The sequence below is a fragment of the Eucyclogobius newberryi genome, unplaced genomic scaffold (assembly GCF_026437365.1).
Source record: "Eucyclogobius newberryi isolate DKJ021-1_F unplaced genomic scaffold, fEucNew1.0.hap1 SCAF_9, whole genome shotgun sequence".
Lineage (NCBI taxonomy): Eukaryota > Metazoa > Chordata > Actinopteri > Gobiiformes > Gobiidae > Eucyclogobius > Eucyclogobius newberryi.
Genome location: NW_027316532.1, coordinates 19,716,523 through 19,732,764, shown reverse-complemented (window position 1 = coordinate 19,732,764; position 16,242 = coordinate 19,716,523). Strand labels below are relative to the sequence as shown.

Below are 16,242 nucleotides of genomic sequence, written 5' to 3'. Positions count from 1 at the left end.
AGCGCCTGACAATGTTCATGAATGACCCGAGAGTTGGACGACAATAAGAGTGCCTGACAATGTTCATGAATGACCCGAGAGTTGGACGACAATAAGAGCGCCTGACAATGTTCATGAATGACCCGAGAGTTGGACGACAATAAGAGCGCCTGACAATGTTCATGAATGACCCAAGAGTTGGACGGAAATAAGAGCGCCTGACAATGTTCATGAATGACCCGAGAGTTGGACGACAATAAGAGCGCCTGACAATGTTCATGAATGACCCGAGAGTTGGACGACAATAAGAGCGCCTGACAATGTTCATGAATGACCCGAGAGTTGGACGACAATAAGAGTGCCTGACAATGTTCATGAATGACCCAAGAGTTGGACGACAATAAGAGCGCCTGACAATGTTCATGAATGACCCAAGAGTTGGACGGAAATAAGAGCGCCTGACAATGTTCATGAATGACCCAAGAGTTGGACGGAAATAAGAGCGCCTGACTGCACCAGCTCGCCGACTGCACCAGCTCTGAACAGTTTAAACACGGACCAGCCCACACGCCCTGAGCGGACTCGCCGTCAGCTCCGCCCTCCGTTCTGTCCCCAAAATAACACACGGATCCACCAAATCCAAGCTTGGACGTGTTCTATCATTAGAGTCTACGCAAATAGCCATTTGGCGTTATGTTTTGTTCCTATCAACGTGAACAAATGCGCCACAGACTTAGCGCAGAATGTCGCTGTGTTGTCTACAAATCAGGCGAGACGGCGCTGAGTGGCCCTCAAAGAAATAATTGTCATAATATCATAAAGTTAAAAGAGGCAGTGAAACTAGTGATGGGGTTTGTGGAGGGAGAAGGGGTTTAGAGAGTGTATTTATATGAATGATGGTTGATTTAGAGGTTGTCATTGGCTACAACAGAAGAAATGTCAATACCGGATTTGGTACCTTTTAATTTCATTTGTAATGGCGGCCCCTGCCCTCACTGGCGGTAAAACAGAGCCTAATATTCGGTACTTTGAGGTGCACTTTTCCATTTTCCACTTCCACTTTCCATTTTTTTCCCATGTTGACATAATACCAGAACATATACAGCCAACGTTTCTATTTGTCGCATAGCTCTCGACTCGTTTCTCGCTCTCCAGTCGCCGTGGCAGTTCGGAGGCTCACTGTCATTACAGACTTCTCGAGGACCGGGCCGAGCAGACGTCTTTGTCCAGCGACTGACCTTTCTGTCTGCGGTCAACTCTTTCATTCGACACTGCATCGGATATGGCTTCGTGCGGCGCTGTGCGGAATGGCGTTTCTCCCGCCGAGGTCGAGATGGAGGACTTTTGCTGTAGAGCACTCGTCCGATCCTCAGAGTGAAGAGAAAGTGTTTGTTTAAAGTCAACATAATGTCAAAAACTCCGGCGGCCGATGGCAACGCCGCCGCGTGTTGTTGATTGGGACTTTCGAGAATCTTTTGACATGCAAGATCTGTTAAACTTGGCCCTGAAGTGCATGAGAAGACGGTAGAGTTGTGCTAGAGTTTGTCTTATTGTGTGTTGCCCGGTGGCCAAGTGATTAAGGTGGCAGCACATATGCCGGGCTCCACGTGCAGTCAACGTGTTGTGAGTTCCAATCCCGGCTTGGACAATTCACTGCATGTCTTCCCTTCTCTCTCATCCCCATTTCACACTAAACGTTCCTGTCTAATAAAGCCTAAGTATCATTATTTATTTTTTTTTTATTTATTTTATGTATATTTTTGCCTTAAAAAAATACTATTATTTTATTTCATTTATTTCATTTATTTCATTTATTTCATTCATTATTTCATTTATTTGTTGTTGCCTTAACAAATGGGGGGGTAAAGGAATTAGACTTAATGTTCAATTTTTGTCAGTTTTTTATTTTGTGCTATAAAAATATTACAAAATACTAAACTGCCGTAATTGTGAATAATGAAAAAACGATCGCAAACATACAGTATCACGACACGCAAATAATATTGAAACAAAATGCCCATCGATGCCGAGCAACAGGAAATAATCCCAAGAACCAGGACGGACCACCGGAGTCACGATTATGAGCGGAAACCTGCTGTTTTTAATTAGCCTGGAAAAGAACATCCCGCCCTCGCTTTACTTTATTTTGTCTTATTAAGAGCAAATATGGAAAAATGGATTTCAATCTTAATTCTACGGACCTTTAATCAGTGCCATTTTACACAGAGATAGAAGAGTTTATTCCTCCAAAGTCTGAACGCCGCGCCACACTACGATGTCTTACTGGCTGTGGATTGGCTGCGGACGTCCATTTAAGACCCCAAACTGATCATTGAGATGGACGTGGATCTGAATGGATGAAAATGTGACCTTTGGAGAGCTCTACAAGTTGTTTGGGGTCAGAATTTTTAAGTAACAAATTTCTACCTCGACATTTTATCAGTTCCTCTCAGGGCCACCACAAGGGTGTGTTCTTTCCCCGTGTTTGTTTATTATTTACAGCGGATTGAAGCCATTACAAAGGCCATTCCCAGCCTATAGTGGAGTGGATGATGCTTTGGTCAGTTTGTTGGTCAGGTGGAGAGGAATTTTCAAGGTTTTGTGTGAGTGTAGATTCAGAGTCTTTGAATAAACGGGATGGGCGGAGTCATATGAACCTGGGTTAATGACGTTCAGCTATAATCAGAACACATTTGAGATTTGCGTGGATTGTGTTTTTGTCCTTGTCTCTGTCCACTCTCTGAGGATAGAATTCACTAAAAAGTAGTTTTTTCTTGAGGGCAAGTACAAATGTTGGACTCTAAAATATACTCAAGGCTCTCTTTTGTTTGCCGTTTTCCACCTTGGTTTTATCCTCGCCAAACGCTCCGTGCAGCTGAGCGTGTGTACATTTTTTTGACGGACAAAGTAACAGTTTCTATTGTCGGGGGGGTTTAGCGCTTTTGTGTTGTTGTCAGTAAAGTTTGTATCAGGAAAACACTTAAAAAGACATTTCAAACTGAACGACATTACGCGAGAGGCGCAATTAAAACGCCATTTGAAACAGAAGCGAGAAAGAGTGGTGGTAAATGTGACTTTAGAACAGTTCTTACAGATGTTACATTAGAATAATTATAAAAAGAAGATACTAAACTGTACTGTTGGTTTGATTTTGTTCATGTCGTGAAGTTAGATGTGGTTTTGGCCGGGGAGCGACTTACTTACATACTCCAGAGCAACTTATTTGTTATTTTCACATTGGCAAACGCATTTCACATGTTGATTATTTTCACACTGGCAACCACAAGAGGGCGCTCTAGGCTCTAAGCGACACAGAAGAAGAATCTGCACTTCCTCTACCTCTGGAGTTTGCAGAGTTGTTTAGAAGTGACACAGAGGAAGAAGAATTCAGTGGATTTAGTGATTTGGGGTAATACTGATGCTTTGGTAAACTTGTTAGCATGTTCTTTATGCTATAGTTATCTGAATAACTGTTAATATGTTACGTTAACATACCAGACACTTACCACAGTTCTGTCTGTGCGTCATGTAGCTGAAGGTGTTAGCGTTAGCATACGTACACCTATTCACCATGTTCTCTAATCTGTTATTATTTTTAAACTGCATTTCAAGATGAAATGTCTGTTCTTGGTCTTGGATTTTCTCAATAAAATTTCCCCCAAAAATGCGACTTATACTCAAGTGCGACTTATATATGTTTTTTCTTCTCTATTATGCATTTTTTGGCTGGTGCGACTTATAATCCGGAAAATAAGGTATATAATCAGAACAGTACGTGCTTTTATCAACCGCAAAAGTAGCTCTACGAGAAGTTGTTGTTAGCATTAGCTTCGGATCAGAGCTAACAGTTAAAAATCTAATGTCTCAGTCTCAAATTAGGTACATAAACATAATTCCGTGTCCTTTTTCTTGTGGCAGAGGTGTCGGCCGTCTTCAAACCCTCCACGTCGGTGCTGTTCTCTCTCGGTGATCCGTTTGAGTTGAGCAGCGCGTCGCCGCTGTCCGAGGAGAGGGAGTCGTCTGGGGAGAACGTGTCTCTGAGCTTCAGGACCAGCCGCAGTCCGGCCATGCTGCTCTACGTCTCCGCCTACAGGCAGCACGTCGCTCTGCTCATCAACAGACAAGGTGAACACAAGACGCCGGGTTCAGCGGACGCGAGCGACGTCGAGAGAATCGGGTGAATCGATGATCGCAATTGTTCTGGTCCCGATATGAGCGTGAGAATCGAGAAATAATGATCGGGACAGTTTTAGAAGCAAATTTAAGTACTTTTGGTTCAATCTATCGTCAGTAAAATAGACAAAAATGTAAAGAACTTTTTTATCTGGCTCTTTTTGTCATATTCAACTTAATTCTGTCTTTCAGAAAGTTTCGTAAAGTCGGTCACAAAGTTGAGGAGAGTCTCTATAAACGTGAATAACGGTTAAATCGTGATGTTTTTTCTCACAATAATCATATCGCTACAATTTAATATCGTGACTTCTCGAATAAACACTCAAAACATCATAAAACACGCACGAGCGGTTCAAACGAAACAACCAAAATACCGTATTTTTGCAATCTTTTTTCCATTGCCTCAAAAGAGAGTAAAGTAAATATTCCCTTGATTATGTATTGTAAAAGTAGACCTACGACGTGAGTGCAAAGCCAGTAAAAATGTGTCTACGTCGCTACATATGACATCAACACGGCCGCGAGTTTGATTTATTCCAATTTAAAATGACGTTTTCCACATTTACAACTCGGCGCCACACTCCTCCCGTCGCCCCGTTGGCGCCGCGCACTTGTTAGCGAACGCAGCAAATCGCGGGCTAAAACGGAAACACGGTGTGAAGCTCTTGACGAGGCGCTGTTCCTTGAAGTGCAACGAATTCACACGGCAATTAAAGGATCGGCCCGGGCAAAAGAAACACGATGCGAAGAATGCGTTAGGTTTAGACCGCGCACGAGGACACTCCCCCTGCAGGGCACAGGCGGAACTGCATTAACCCGAGATTAGTCCATTAATTCGACTGAAGCGTAACTGTAACCAACAAGTCGACTGGGCCAACGGTTATTTGTTTGAAATATTGAGACTTTTTAAACACGATATCGGTGAAAATAAACATTGATTTGTGGCGATAGATGGAGAATATTTATGAATAAAGCGTGATGATAAAAGGCTTTGTGAGAGGGGGAGGTGAAGACCTTCTACTCCTTTTGACCTCCACTGTATTTGCTCTTATTTATTATTTTTTTGGCATTAGATTGAATAAAGTCACTGTCTTTGCAAGATATATTTGTCCATGTTTTAGATTCTAGAGTCCAGATAATGATGGCTGACCAGTCTTATCAGAGTGCACAGCCAAAGACATTCCTCCCGTGATGTTAACTCTCTAAAACCTGCATGTTTGTGTTTGATTTTGAACTCTAGAGAAATACACAAATACCATCCAGTTTCTCTGGATGGTAGAAACTTATCAAACTAAACTTGTGCGTTTGGCCGCGCTTCAACCTGAAACCTCCCGTCAAACCCAAAACATGCATAAAAGTTCAAAAGTTCTGCAGCTAGTTGTTGAGTTGCGCTGATCTGGAGACAGTTGCCCGGGCGATGCTCCTGACCCCTGCGGCGTTGATGGACGGGTCAGTGCGAATGTCCAGTTTGATTTACATTGATCTTGGTCAGAAGTGAAGATTTGGAGGTTTTTCCTGATTTACCCAAAATCCATTCGGACATGACGCCAACCAACATATAAAGCCTCAGAGTTCAGAGTGATAATAATAATAATAACTCAATTATTTAGACCTTTTCTTTCTGTGTAAATTGCCTTTTACTCGTGTCGTTTGGAGCTCTTCAAACATGTTCTGGATCGAGGTTCTTGTATCATCAGATGTTCATGCTCCTGGTGCTGTTGTGTCCTGATTTGAAAACTGCAAATCAATCGTAATTGCAAAAGTATTTTAATTTGTATTTTCTCACAACTGTATACATGTTAATGTGTGTGTCATATGTGTTTTGTGTCTTGTTTGTGGGTCGTGTGTGGCGCGTATGTTTCGTGTGTTGTGTGTGGCATGTGTGTGTTGTGTGTGTGTGTTGTGTGTGTGTGTGTTGTGTGTGGCATGTGTGTGTTGTGTGTGTTGTGTTGTGTGTGTGTGGGTTGTGTGTTGTGTGTGGCGTGTGTGTGTGTGTGTGGCATGTGTGTGTGTGGGTTGTGGCGTGTGTGTGTGTGTGTGTGTGTGTGTGTGTGTGGCATGTGTTTGTGTGTGTGTGTGTGGCATGTGTGTGTGTGGGTTGTGGCGTGTGTGTGTGTGTGTGTTGTGTGCAGAGGAGCTGGAGGTGCATTACAGCCTGGACAGCAGCCGAGAGCCGGAGGTTTGGAGGAGTTCAGGAGCAGAAGTGTGTGATGGACGTCTGCACTCGGTGTCTGTGAACAGGAGCCTGGACTCGCTCTTCATCCAGGTAAAGCTCAACAAACGGTACGTTTACATGCGAACGAAAAAACCGAATAGTTGCTTTAATCCGATATAATCAGACATCTTCGTGTGCATGCAAACACTTTACTCCGATAGAATTTGCCGTTAAAAATCTCTGATTGAGACACACAGATTATGCGGTTGTGTTGGGTTTCCTCGTGGTATGTATACACCTTAATCGCACTGAAACTAGAGGCTTGTGCGCATGCTCCACGACTCACGCTGACCTATGACAAGGGTTAGCGTGCACTTTATCTGCACAATAACTAACGCGGACTTTACATACGAGATGAACAAAGCTGTACGACTATCCATCTTGCTGCTCAGTCCGTCTGTCACATGACAGTTGTTTATATGTGACGCAAAATGTCAACCGGAATGGGGGGGTGTATTCGTCATCTGAAACGACGCATATCGTCACCTAGTGTCAGGAGGACGACACGTTCTCGTCAGGAATTCGATTTTCTTGTCTGCATGTTTACTTGGACATGGACAGAGCTTGTCCTAGACCTCAAAACCGAATGTTATAAAAAACGTTTTTTTCGTAATCATGTGAACGCACTGACTCAAAGGCAGTGGTGGAAGAAGTACTCAATGTCGTTACTGGAGTAAAAGTTCAGATACAGGAGCCAAAAGTATTGCCTATAAGGACAAGTTGTACAGTACTTTTGATTTAGTATTTGGTTACGTACCACCACTGATTAAAGGTGAACTATGCAACGTTTCTGGTCCAACACCTGATTGTCACCACGGAGACGTTGCTTTGCTTGATCTGCATGATGTCATTATGAGTGAAGACGGATAAACATTATATTTTATATATATATATATATATATATATATATATATATATATATATATATATATATATATATATATAACATTTATATAAAGCTCTGAAACATCTCAGTATAAAGCTCAAACATCTCAATATAAAGCTCAAAAACATCTCAATATAAAGCTCAGAAACATCTCAATATAAAGCTCAGAAACATCTCAGTATAAAGCTCAGAAACATCTCAATATAAAGCTCAGAAACATCTCAATATAAAGCTCAGAAACATCTCAGTATAAAGCTCTGAAACATCTCAGTATAAACCTCAGAAACATCTCAATATAAAGCTCAGAAACATCTCAGTATAAAGCTCAGAAACATCTCAATATAAAGCTCAGAAACATCTCAGTATAAAGCTCTGAAACATCTCAGTATAAAGCTCAGAAACATCTCAGTATAAAGCTCTGAAACATCTCAGTATAAAGCTCAGAAACATCTCAGTATAAAGCTCAGAAACATCTCAGTATAAAGCTCTGAAACATCTCAGTATAAAGCTCAGAAACATCTCAATATAAAGCTCAAACATCCCAATATAAAGCTCAGAAACATCTCAATATAAAGCTCTGAAACATCTCAGTATAAAGCTCAGAAACATCTCAGTATAAAGCTCAAAAACATCTCTAGTCGAGGCCACTTATGCTGCTTTTGTTCTGAGTCACTGAGACGAACGCCGCCGCTCTATACTTTCTATTATTATCGTTTTATAGCAGATTTATGTGGATAAAATAAGTGTTTTTGGTTAGAAAAAGTAGGTCGAGTAACTATGAAACTAACTACGAATTACTCAATTTTGGATCATAATGCTTTAGATTAGGTTACTAGAAAGAAAATCAGATTACAGTTACTGCCCAACATAGGTCATAACACTAAAATAACATTTAAAAAAGTTACATTTTTTTCACATCAGTTTGGTTGAACAATAGTGCAACATTGAAATACAAGTCCAATAATCAAAGTATTCAAGAGAAAGTAATAATATAAAGTCCAGCTCTGTTTGTATAACAGCATGGAGCCTGAACTGGATGTTGATTACTGTCAGTTACCATGGCGACGGTCTCTATAGCCTTAGATTAGATGGATTTATGCCGTGCTGTGACAGACAATGTGCTATAGAGTTTATATTATCACTATTAATCATTTGACCTTTGGCTTCTCTGGACTCTTTCCAAACTGTAACTTTTAATCGATCGACTTGCGATGTTTATACGTTATATTATAGACTTGTTTATATCACAGGAAAATTAAAAAAATCAAATTACATTTCACTACCGTCTTGAGCATCCTTTTAATAGTCGAGCCATAAAGTCTTGCGGGAACAGAATTAATTGCCGATAGTTAAACTGTTGCTTCGTTGAGACGGGAGCTTGTTATTTGCTGACTTTTTCGTGCGATTTAAAGCTGCGTTTCAGTCAAATTAAACTGTTCTTATGGAGACGAGCGGCTCACTGTGAAGCCTGTTTGTGGAGGTGATGAGCAATAAAAAGACCCTGATGCCCCGATACTGGTGGGAAATACTGACAAAGATCACTCTATTTTTTTTTTTATTTAAACAGAATTGTGTAAAAACTTGTCTTTAAATGTATTTAGTTGAGGTTTAATTATCAGAAAAATGTGAAATGTCTTCAAAATTAGTCATAAAAGTGCAGAAATATCTCGAAATCAACATATTTTTTAAATGTTTTATGTTTTAACTATGAATGATTTTCTCAATATTCAAATTTTGCATATCTTGAAAACTACATTTCGATATATATTTCCCACTTCTAGATGGACCCTACACCAAAACTGTTAAATATTGCAATTTAAAGAGCCGGATTAAGAATTAACTGATGAAAACACTATATCTGATCTTTATAATGCTTTTTAAACTCTCAAAAACACATTAAATTGCTTTTTTTATCCACACTGCACTGCCCTGGGATCAACTAAACCCTCCGTGGAAAAAAATATACTACAACTTAACTTATAACTACAACGTAAATGCAGTAAAACATATTTGCTTACAATTAGGGCTGCGTAATAAAAAAAAAAAAAAATTAAAATTAGATTTTTCAACTGATCCTGAAACCCAATAATACATTTGTATTTATTTATTTTTAATTTAGAGAGCAAAATGTTTTTTTATTATTATTATAATTATTTTACTTTATTTATTTTTTTAATTTTAAATTGTTATTTTTATTATTAGTTTTATTTTTTTTATAGGTCTAAATGTGGCCAAACCATGCAGCATGAGCCCAGTGTAATACCTCATTTGTCCACTATCAGTGTCTAACTTATGTAAAACAATCCTTTTCCATCTCACGTTGCTCGTCTTGTACTTCGGAGCCATTGTGGTCCACTCTCTCCCTTGTGACCCTTGAGCCTGGCATTCACAGCACACATGGGCGTCCCACATTAACATATGGTCTCCTCTCCTCGGCTGCAGATCGACCAGGGCCCCGCAGAGACGTTCAACCTGACGCCCGGGGCCGACCTGAGCGGCGTGGAGACCGTGGTGCTGGGCAAAGTTCACGGTGAGTTGTCTGATTGGCTTATTTCAATGCCAAACGTTTAATAAAAGATTTAGAATGAAAGAAAAGAAGACTTGAATCCACAATATTGATCACACGCCACATCTGGACTTATTTTGTTGGTCCATTGGCAGATATTGTTGGCTGAAATAAGAAAGAGGCAAGTTTATTTGTAGAGCACAATTTTTACACGGTCCATGTTTCGTCCTGACTCTGGCACCAGCACGTGGCGCTGTTACAGTAGTCTAATCTACTGGAGACAAACACGTGGATAAGTCTCTCCAAGTCTGGTTTGGACACTATATTTTTGATTTTGGCAATGTTTTTTTATGGTAAAAGCTGTTATTGATTTGATGTGGCTGTTAAAGTTCAAGTCTGAGTCCATTATTACCCCCAGATTTCTAACTTTGTTTGTAGGTTTTAGAGCGAGACTCTGGAGGTGACTCTAACACTTTCTCTTTGTTTCTGTGGGACAAAGACGATGATTTCAGTCTTGTCTGAGTTCAGCTGGAGAAAGTTGTTTTGCATCCACACACTGATCTGTTGGATGCAGTGACAGAGTGAATCCACTGGTCCATAATATTCACCTGCGACAGTGAAACATAGATCTGACTCGTCTGCATCATTGTAATAGGACACATTTTCACTGCGTATCAACTGACCTAACGGCAGCATGTAGAGGTTGAACCGAAGGGGCCCCAGGACTGACCCTTGGGGCACCCCTCAGGTCAGGAACATGTGGTCTGAGACACAGTTACACAGAGTACTTCCTGTATTCCAGATAGGACCTTAACCAGTTTAGGGCAGTGCCAGTGATGCCCGCCCAGTCCTCTAGTCTCTGTAAGAGGGTCCCATGATCGACAGTGTCAAAAGCAGCACTCAGATCTAACAGAATTAAGACCCTGTGTTCAGATGTGTTGATGTCTCTAAACAACTAATCTAGGTTACTGCATAAAACATAACCATTTAAAACTCTTACAGTCCATAGTTTGTGGTTTTGTTTTCAGAAGTTGTAAAAAAAAAGTCAAGTTTTGTTTTGGGATTTATGCTGATCTTTAATAATAAAACAGATGGTACATTTTAAATCTGAAAAGTATTCCGTGCTTACCTTTCTGTCAGGAAACGTTTGCATAATGTATTAAAAACCTGTCCTCTTTTGAAATGTTTCTAAATGCAAGCGTCTTTTTGCCTATATCTCGACGCTCAGTATCAGTGGATGATTGGCAGGCTCTCTTCTGTCAGTCTGTCCCAGGGCAGCTGTGGAGCGTAGCTGAGGACACCACAGCCTGAATGAACTGATGTGGGAATCATTTGTCGAACTGAGCATGTGCAGAGAAGTGAAGCAACAGCAGCGCCGAGTTTCAACAAATGGACTTAAAAACAACCTTTAGAGACAAGTCTGTGTTCGTAACTGAGGCTCTGTTCACGTTTATAATGATAAGACGTCGGTTAGAAATGCGGGAAGTATTTTAATGCCATAATATACTAGTTTGTGTAATGAGGTGAGACTACTATAGCACCTACACTACACAGCGTGGTTCAGCTCAGAAAGATGATCCTTTTCCGCACAGACAGCCGGGTTTGAGAACAGCTCCTGCATCAGCTACTTTTATTTAATGTATTATTTCATTGTATTCATTTTTATTTTATTTATTTTATTTATTTTATTTATTTTATTTATTTTATTTATTTTATTTATTTTATTTATTTTATTTATTTTATTTAAGTCTGTTTATTTTTATGCCTGGCTTATTTTTTTGTCTTTTTTAAAATATTTTTTTATAATTATTTTATTTTTTGCAATAGAGTTTTTCCAAGTTAAGGCCGTACTGTGGAACATTCTGGACAAGGCCATATGTTGCTATGGCGCAGATGGCCCTCCACCTGGAAAGTTACAATAAACATTTAACACCTTTAATAACTTTCCTGCATCTTAAAAATAGTTTAACTTGATTGAAATAAGTCTAAAACTAACAACATCCAATTTGTGAGAAGGTCGTCGGTTCAATTCCTTTGTCTTTGCAAGTTTTCTTTTTGCATTCAAGAACAATTAATTCATCAAATTGCAGTAACGGCTTGTAATTCTGATATATTTTCCACAGCTGTGACATTTACGTATTTCACCGGAGCTCAATTTGCAGCTATTAAAGCGTTTAGCGCATGTTTAATGTCAATCGCCCGCCGCCCACTACATGACATTATTATGACATTATTACGTGACGTTGGATGCATTTATAGGCCGCGTACATTCGAGTCTGTGAAGCGCGCCGCCGTTTCGCTAATGAACGAGTCCACAGCGTCGCCCGCGCTCGAAAACCGCCGGGCGATAATACGTTTGAAAAGGTCGCCGAGTTCCTCCGCGAATCAGGTTAAAAAGACAGAACAAATTACTTCTCAAATTGGAGTCATCACCTCAGAGTTTCTTAAAACCGGGAAGACGTCTTATCCACAGTGGGCGGGGTCAACGTCAAACCAGGAAGTGTTTAACCTCGTTTAACACGCGGCGGAACGGAGCGGCATTTTCCCAAAGATGTCGGCGCCAACACTTTGCCCCGAGCCGGACCGTCGCTCTAATAGACTCAGTCCCTCGACATATTAATATCAAATTAAGTATGTATCGGGGCAGATTCGGAGCTGATCCGACGCTGATGTAACGCCGCGCTAACGATGAACTAAGGCTGAACCGGAGATTGTTAATTAAAGATTAGACTGGGAATTTAACAGCTGCGGCGGCGTGTCTTGTTGGATTAAAATCGACGCACGTGTGACGTTTGTGGGATGTGAAATGTTCGTAACGTTTTTATTTTATCTTTATACTGGAAGAAGAGACTTGAAGGAGCAGCGGTGGCTCAGTGGTTAGAGCAGGCACTGGGCAAACTGGCATTGTGTCCTTGGGCAAGACAAAGTTTTATGTGTTCATGTGTGTATTTAAAAGATTTGTATTTGGGCCTTTCGATGCCAAAAAATGAATAAATACAACAATTAATGGATTAATCGTGACAAGTCGACTGAAAAAAGAATAATCGTGTTTGTAGTTTGATCATCATTATCTGCACAAACACAAACTCAAAACTGCTTTACAACAAAGACAGTGGCATAATTATATCAAAATATTCAAAAAGAAAGAACTATTTCAATAATAATTATTTTTATTTCATTTTATTATTATTTTTTTATTATTGTTTTTTTATTTTTACTGTATTTATTTTATTTATTTATTTTATTTTAAAACAATTACAGGGACAATGCACATTAAACACAACTTACAGGGAAGATGTTTGTGTTATATTTCCACAGTCCCTGGTCAATTATACGTCAAAAATGGCGTTTGTGCCGTTAATAAAATACAATGAAAGTACCTGTTTCAAGTACATAAATACAGTTATTGCTTTAGTAGAACCAGTCCCACTCCAACAACACTGTCTCACATCCATATGATATTTACACATGTACGTGTCGCGTCGCTGCATTGGCGACAGGTGTTCAGGTCTGTCCAGTTGAAAGCCGCCGTTTCGTCATCATTTGTTCATGATATGATTTCACGCGGGAGAAAGTTCCAGAGGGTTCCGTCGCTAAGGAGAACGAGGACGGACCAAAAGAGTGAGACTTAATGGTGCAACTAATTGAATAGTGATTTTAATTTGATTTTATATTTAGCAAGAATAGGACGGTGATAGTAAGGACGAATCAATATTACCGTATTTTCAGGACTATAAGTCGCTCCGGAGTATAAGTCACACAAGCCAAAAAATGCATAATAGAGAAGAAAAAAACATATATAAGTCGCACTGGAGTATAAGTCGCATTTTTGGGGGAAATGTATTTGATAAAATCCCAGACCAAGAACAGACATTTCCTCTTGAAATGCAGTTTAAAATAATAACAGATGAGAGAACATGGTGAATAGGTGTACGTATGCTAACGCTAACACCTTCAGCTACATGACGCACAGACAGAACTGTGGTAAGTGTCTGGTATGTTAACGTTACATATTAACAGTTATTCAGATAACTATAGCATAAAGAACATGCTAACAAGTTTACCAAAGCATCAGTTTTACCCCAAATCACTAAATCCATTGAATTCTTCTTCCTCTGTGTCACTTCTAAACAACTCCACAAACTCCAGAGGTAGAGGAAGTGCAGATTCTTCTTCTGCATCGCTTAGAGCCTAGACAGAACTGTGGTTCTCCCTCTTGAGGATGTCATGTGAAAATAACAAGGTTTAAGGCGTGTCCTGCAGAAAGCCGCCGGTGCCTGAAGGACTCGCTTTTACTGTCCGTCCGCGGCGTCGTTCCAGTGGGTCAGGTCCGCGGACAGGCGCTTACCGTCGCCGGGTCTCTCTCGCCTGTTTTCCCGACATCAGCGACTGTATCCGGCGGAATTTCAATCATTTACGAGTTTCCACATGAACGCGACATAATTGTACCTGAGCTTCACTGGATTTTGTTGCTAACGGCTAACTCTGCGATCGGCATTATTTGTCCTTTACGGCTTTTGTCGCGTCATAACAAAATGTGCAAAACGTACAAAATCCTGCTGAATTTGTACGGCCGCGTTAAACCTCGGCGCTTCACTGTGTCTTGTGGTAATAAATATGGAATTTAATGTATGGATGTGAGAGAGTCGTGAAGTTGTGCAGAAAGTGCTCCTCAAGTGTTCAAACGCCGGAGCTTTGGGGCCGTTCACACTTTTACGGTTCATCTCTTTGTTTCTGTCTCTTTGTTTCTGTGCATTTCTAATAATAATTAAACCAGAGTGTACATTGTACTACTCTACTTTATTCTTTATTTCTAAGTTGCCTCATCTCTCAAAGTAAATGCACTCTTGCTCACTTCATCTTACCTGTCGCTCGTATATCAGATGGTCCACACCAGACAGAAACGGCACAAGTAATATGGTCGGCACTAGATCATACAGTCCTAACTCCACGAGTTCCACCAGTTGTTTTTTTTTTATTGTCAAAATTCTTTATTACAAAACATTTATAACAGATAATAAAGAGTTTCCACGAGTTAATATACGGAATCAGGACGAAAGTGACTGAATCTGAATCCAACATGGCGACGACCAAGACCGGTCGCTGATACAGCTCAGGCAATAACTTTCCCTCTCTAAAAGGCTTTTTCATTGCATTACAGTTTGTTCCACTTCACACGTAGTATAGTCTGCTCAAAGATAGTGTTTGACCATAAAATAAATAACCCTAACCTATAACCTTAACCCCTAATGCCTAACCTTAACCCCTAACCCTAAGTTTTTGTAATAGTTAGGAGACAAAGGGAAAAAAACATAATCTCTAAATTAAAAAAGTTTAATCCCGCAATATATTTTGAGTCGGAGCGGGAGTCAAACACAGGATCTCAAGCACCCCACGCCATGTTTTTAACCGCTGGGCCAACAAATCTGAAGATTCTACGCTGCGAGACAGGAAATGTCCCTCACATGTGATTTGGGCCGCCACGAGGGCCGCCATATTGGATTCTGTAACTTCCGAATTCTGACTTCCGTGAGTTAGGAGTGTATGATCTAGTGCCGACCCAAGTAATATATGTGTGTGATCTGAGGCCTTCCAACATGGCCGCCTCCGGTTCTGGCCTCTGATTGGACGCCCGCTGCTCTGATTGCTGTTTCTGGGCGGTTGCTACTGTCTGTCTGGTCCGTGATTGGTCGGGGAATTTCCACACCTGGGCAAGCAATCACCAGACACCTCAGAAGGACTTAAACGAGCTTAAATATGTCGTGAAGGGAGGAGTGGAGGTCGAGAAGGACGATGAACGCGTGGAAGGTGTGGAGGAGGCCGTGATTGTGATTGTTGTGGGGTTAAAGGTCAGGAGAAGAGCAGGAGCTGTGGAGGAGCTCAGAACGACTGTGCGGCGAGAAAGAAAACTGTGGAAATACCCAAAATGTGTTACGCAGAAGCAGCAAAAAGGGTGCGAGAAACAGTGAGTGACCCAAAGTGCAGAAGTGGAGAGTAAAAAGCTTGTGTGCTACACTTAGCGATAGTTGTGGTGTGGCCATGATGTGCCGTTAAAACTGAATAGCTGAATGTATAGTGGGCTCATTTGCATACAAGCCGTTAAAACTGAACAGCTGAATGTATAGTGGGCCCATTTGCATACACGCCGTTAAAACTGAACAGCTGAATGTGTAGTGGGCTCATTTGCATACACGCCGTTAAAACTGAACAGCTGAATGTGTAGTGGGCTCATTTGCATACACGCCGTTAAAACTGAACAGCTGAATGTATAGTGGGCTCATTTGCATACACGCCGTTAAAACTGATCAGCTGAATGTATAGTGGGCTCATTTGCATACACGCCGTTAAAACTGGACAGCTGAATGTATATGCATACACGCCGTTAAAACTGGACAGCTGAATGTATAGTGGGCTCATTTGCATACACGCCGTTAAAACTGGACAGCTGAATGTGTAGTGGGCTCATTTGCATACACACCGTTA

General features: G+C 40.7%; 1 protein-coding gene across 1 annotated transcript in view; it reads left to right on the top strand.

Annotated features, from left to right (window-relative positions):
• Positions 1–16,242, top strand: part of LOC140354390 (contactin-associated protein-like 4) — a 281,713-nt gene that overhangs the window by 250,623 nt on the left and 14,848 nt on the right. Inside the window, exons 19-21 of the mRNA XM_072439389.1 lie at positions 3,898–4,104; positions 6,285–6,418; positions 9,696–9,783. Coding sequence (XP_072295490.1) covers positions 3,898–4,104; positions 6,285–6,418; positions 9,696–9,783 — 429 coding nt within the window. The remainder of the gene's footprint in view (positions 1–3,897; positions 4,105–6,284; positions 6,419–9,695; positions 9,784–16,242) is intronic.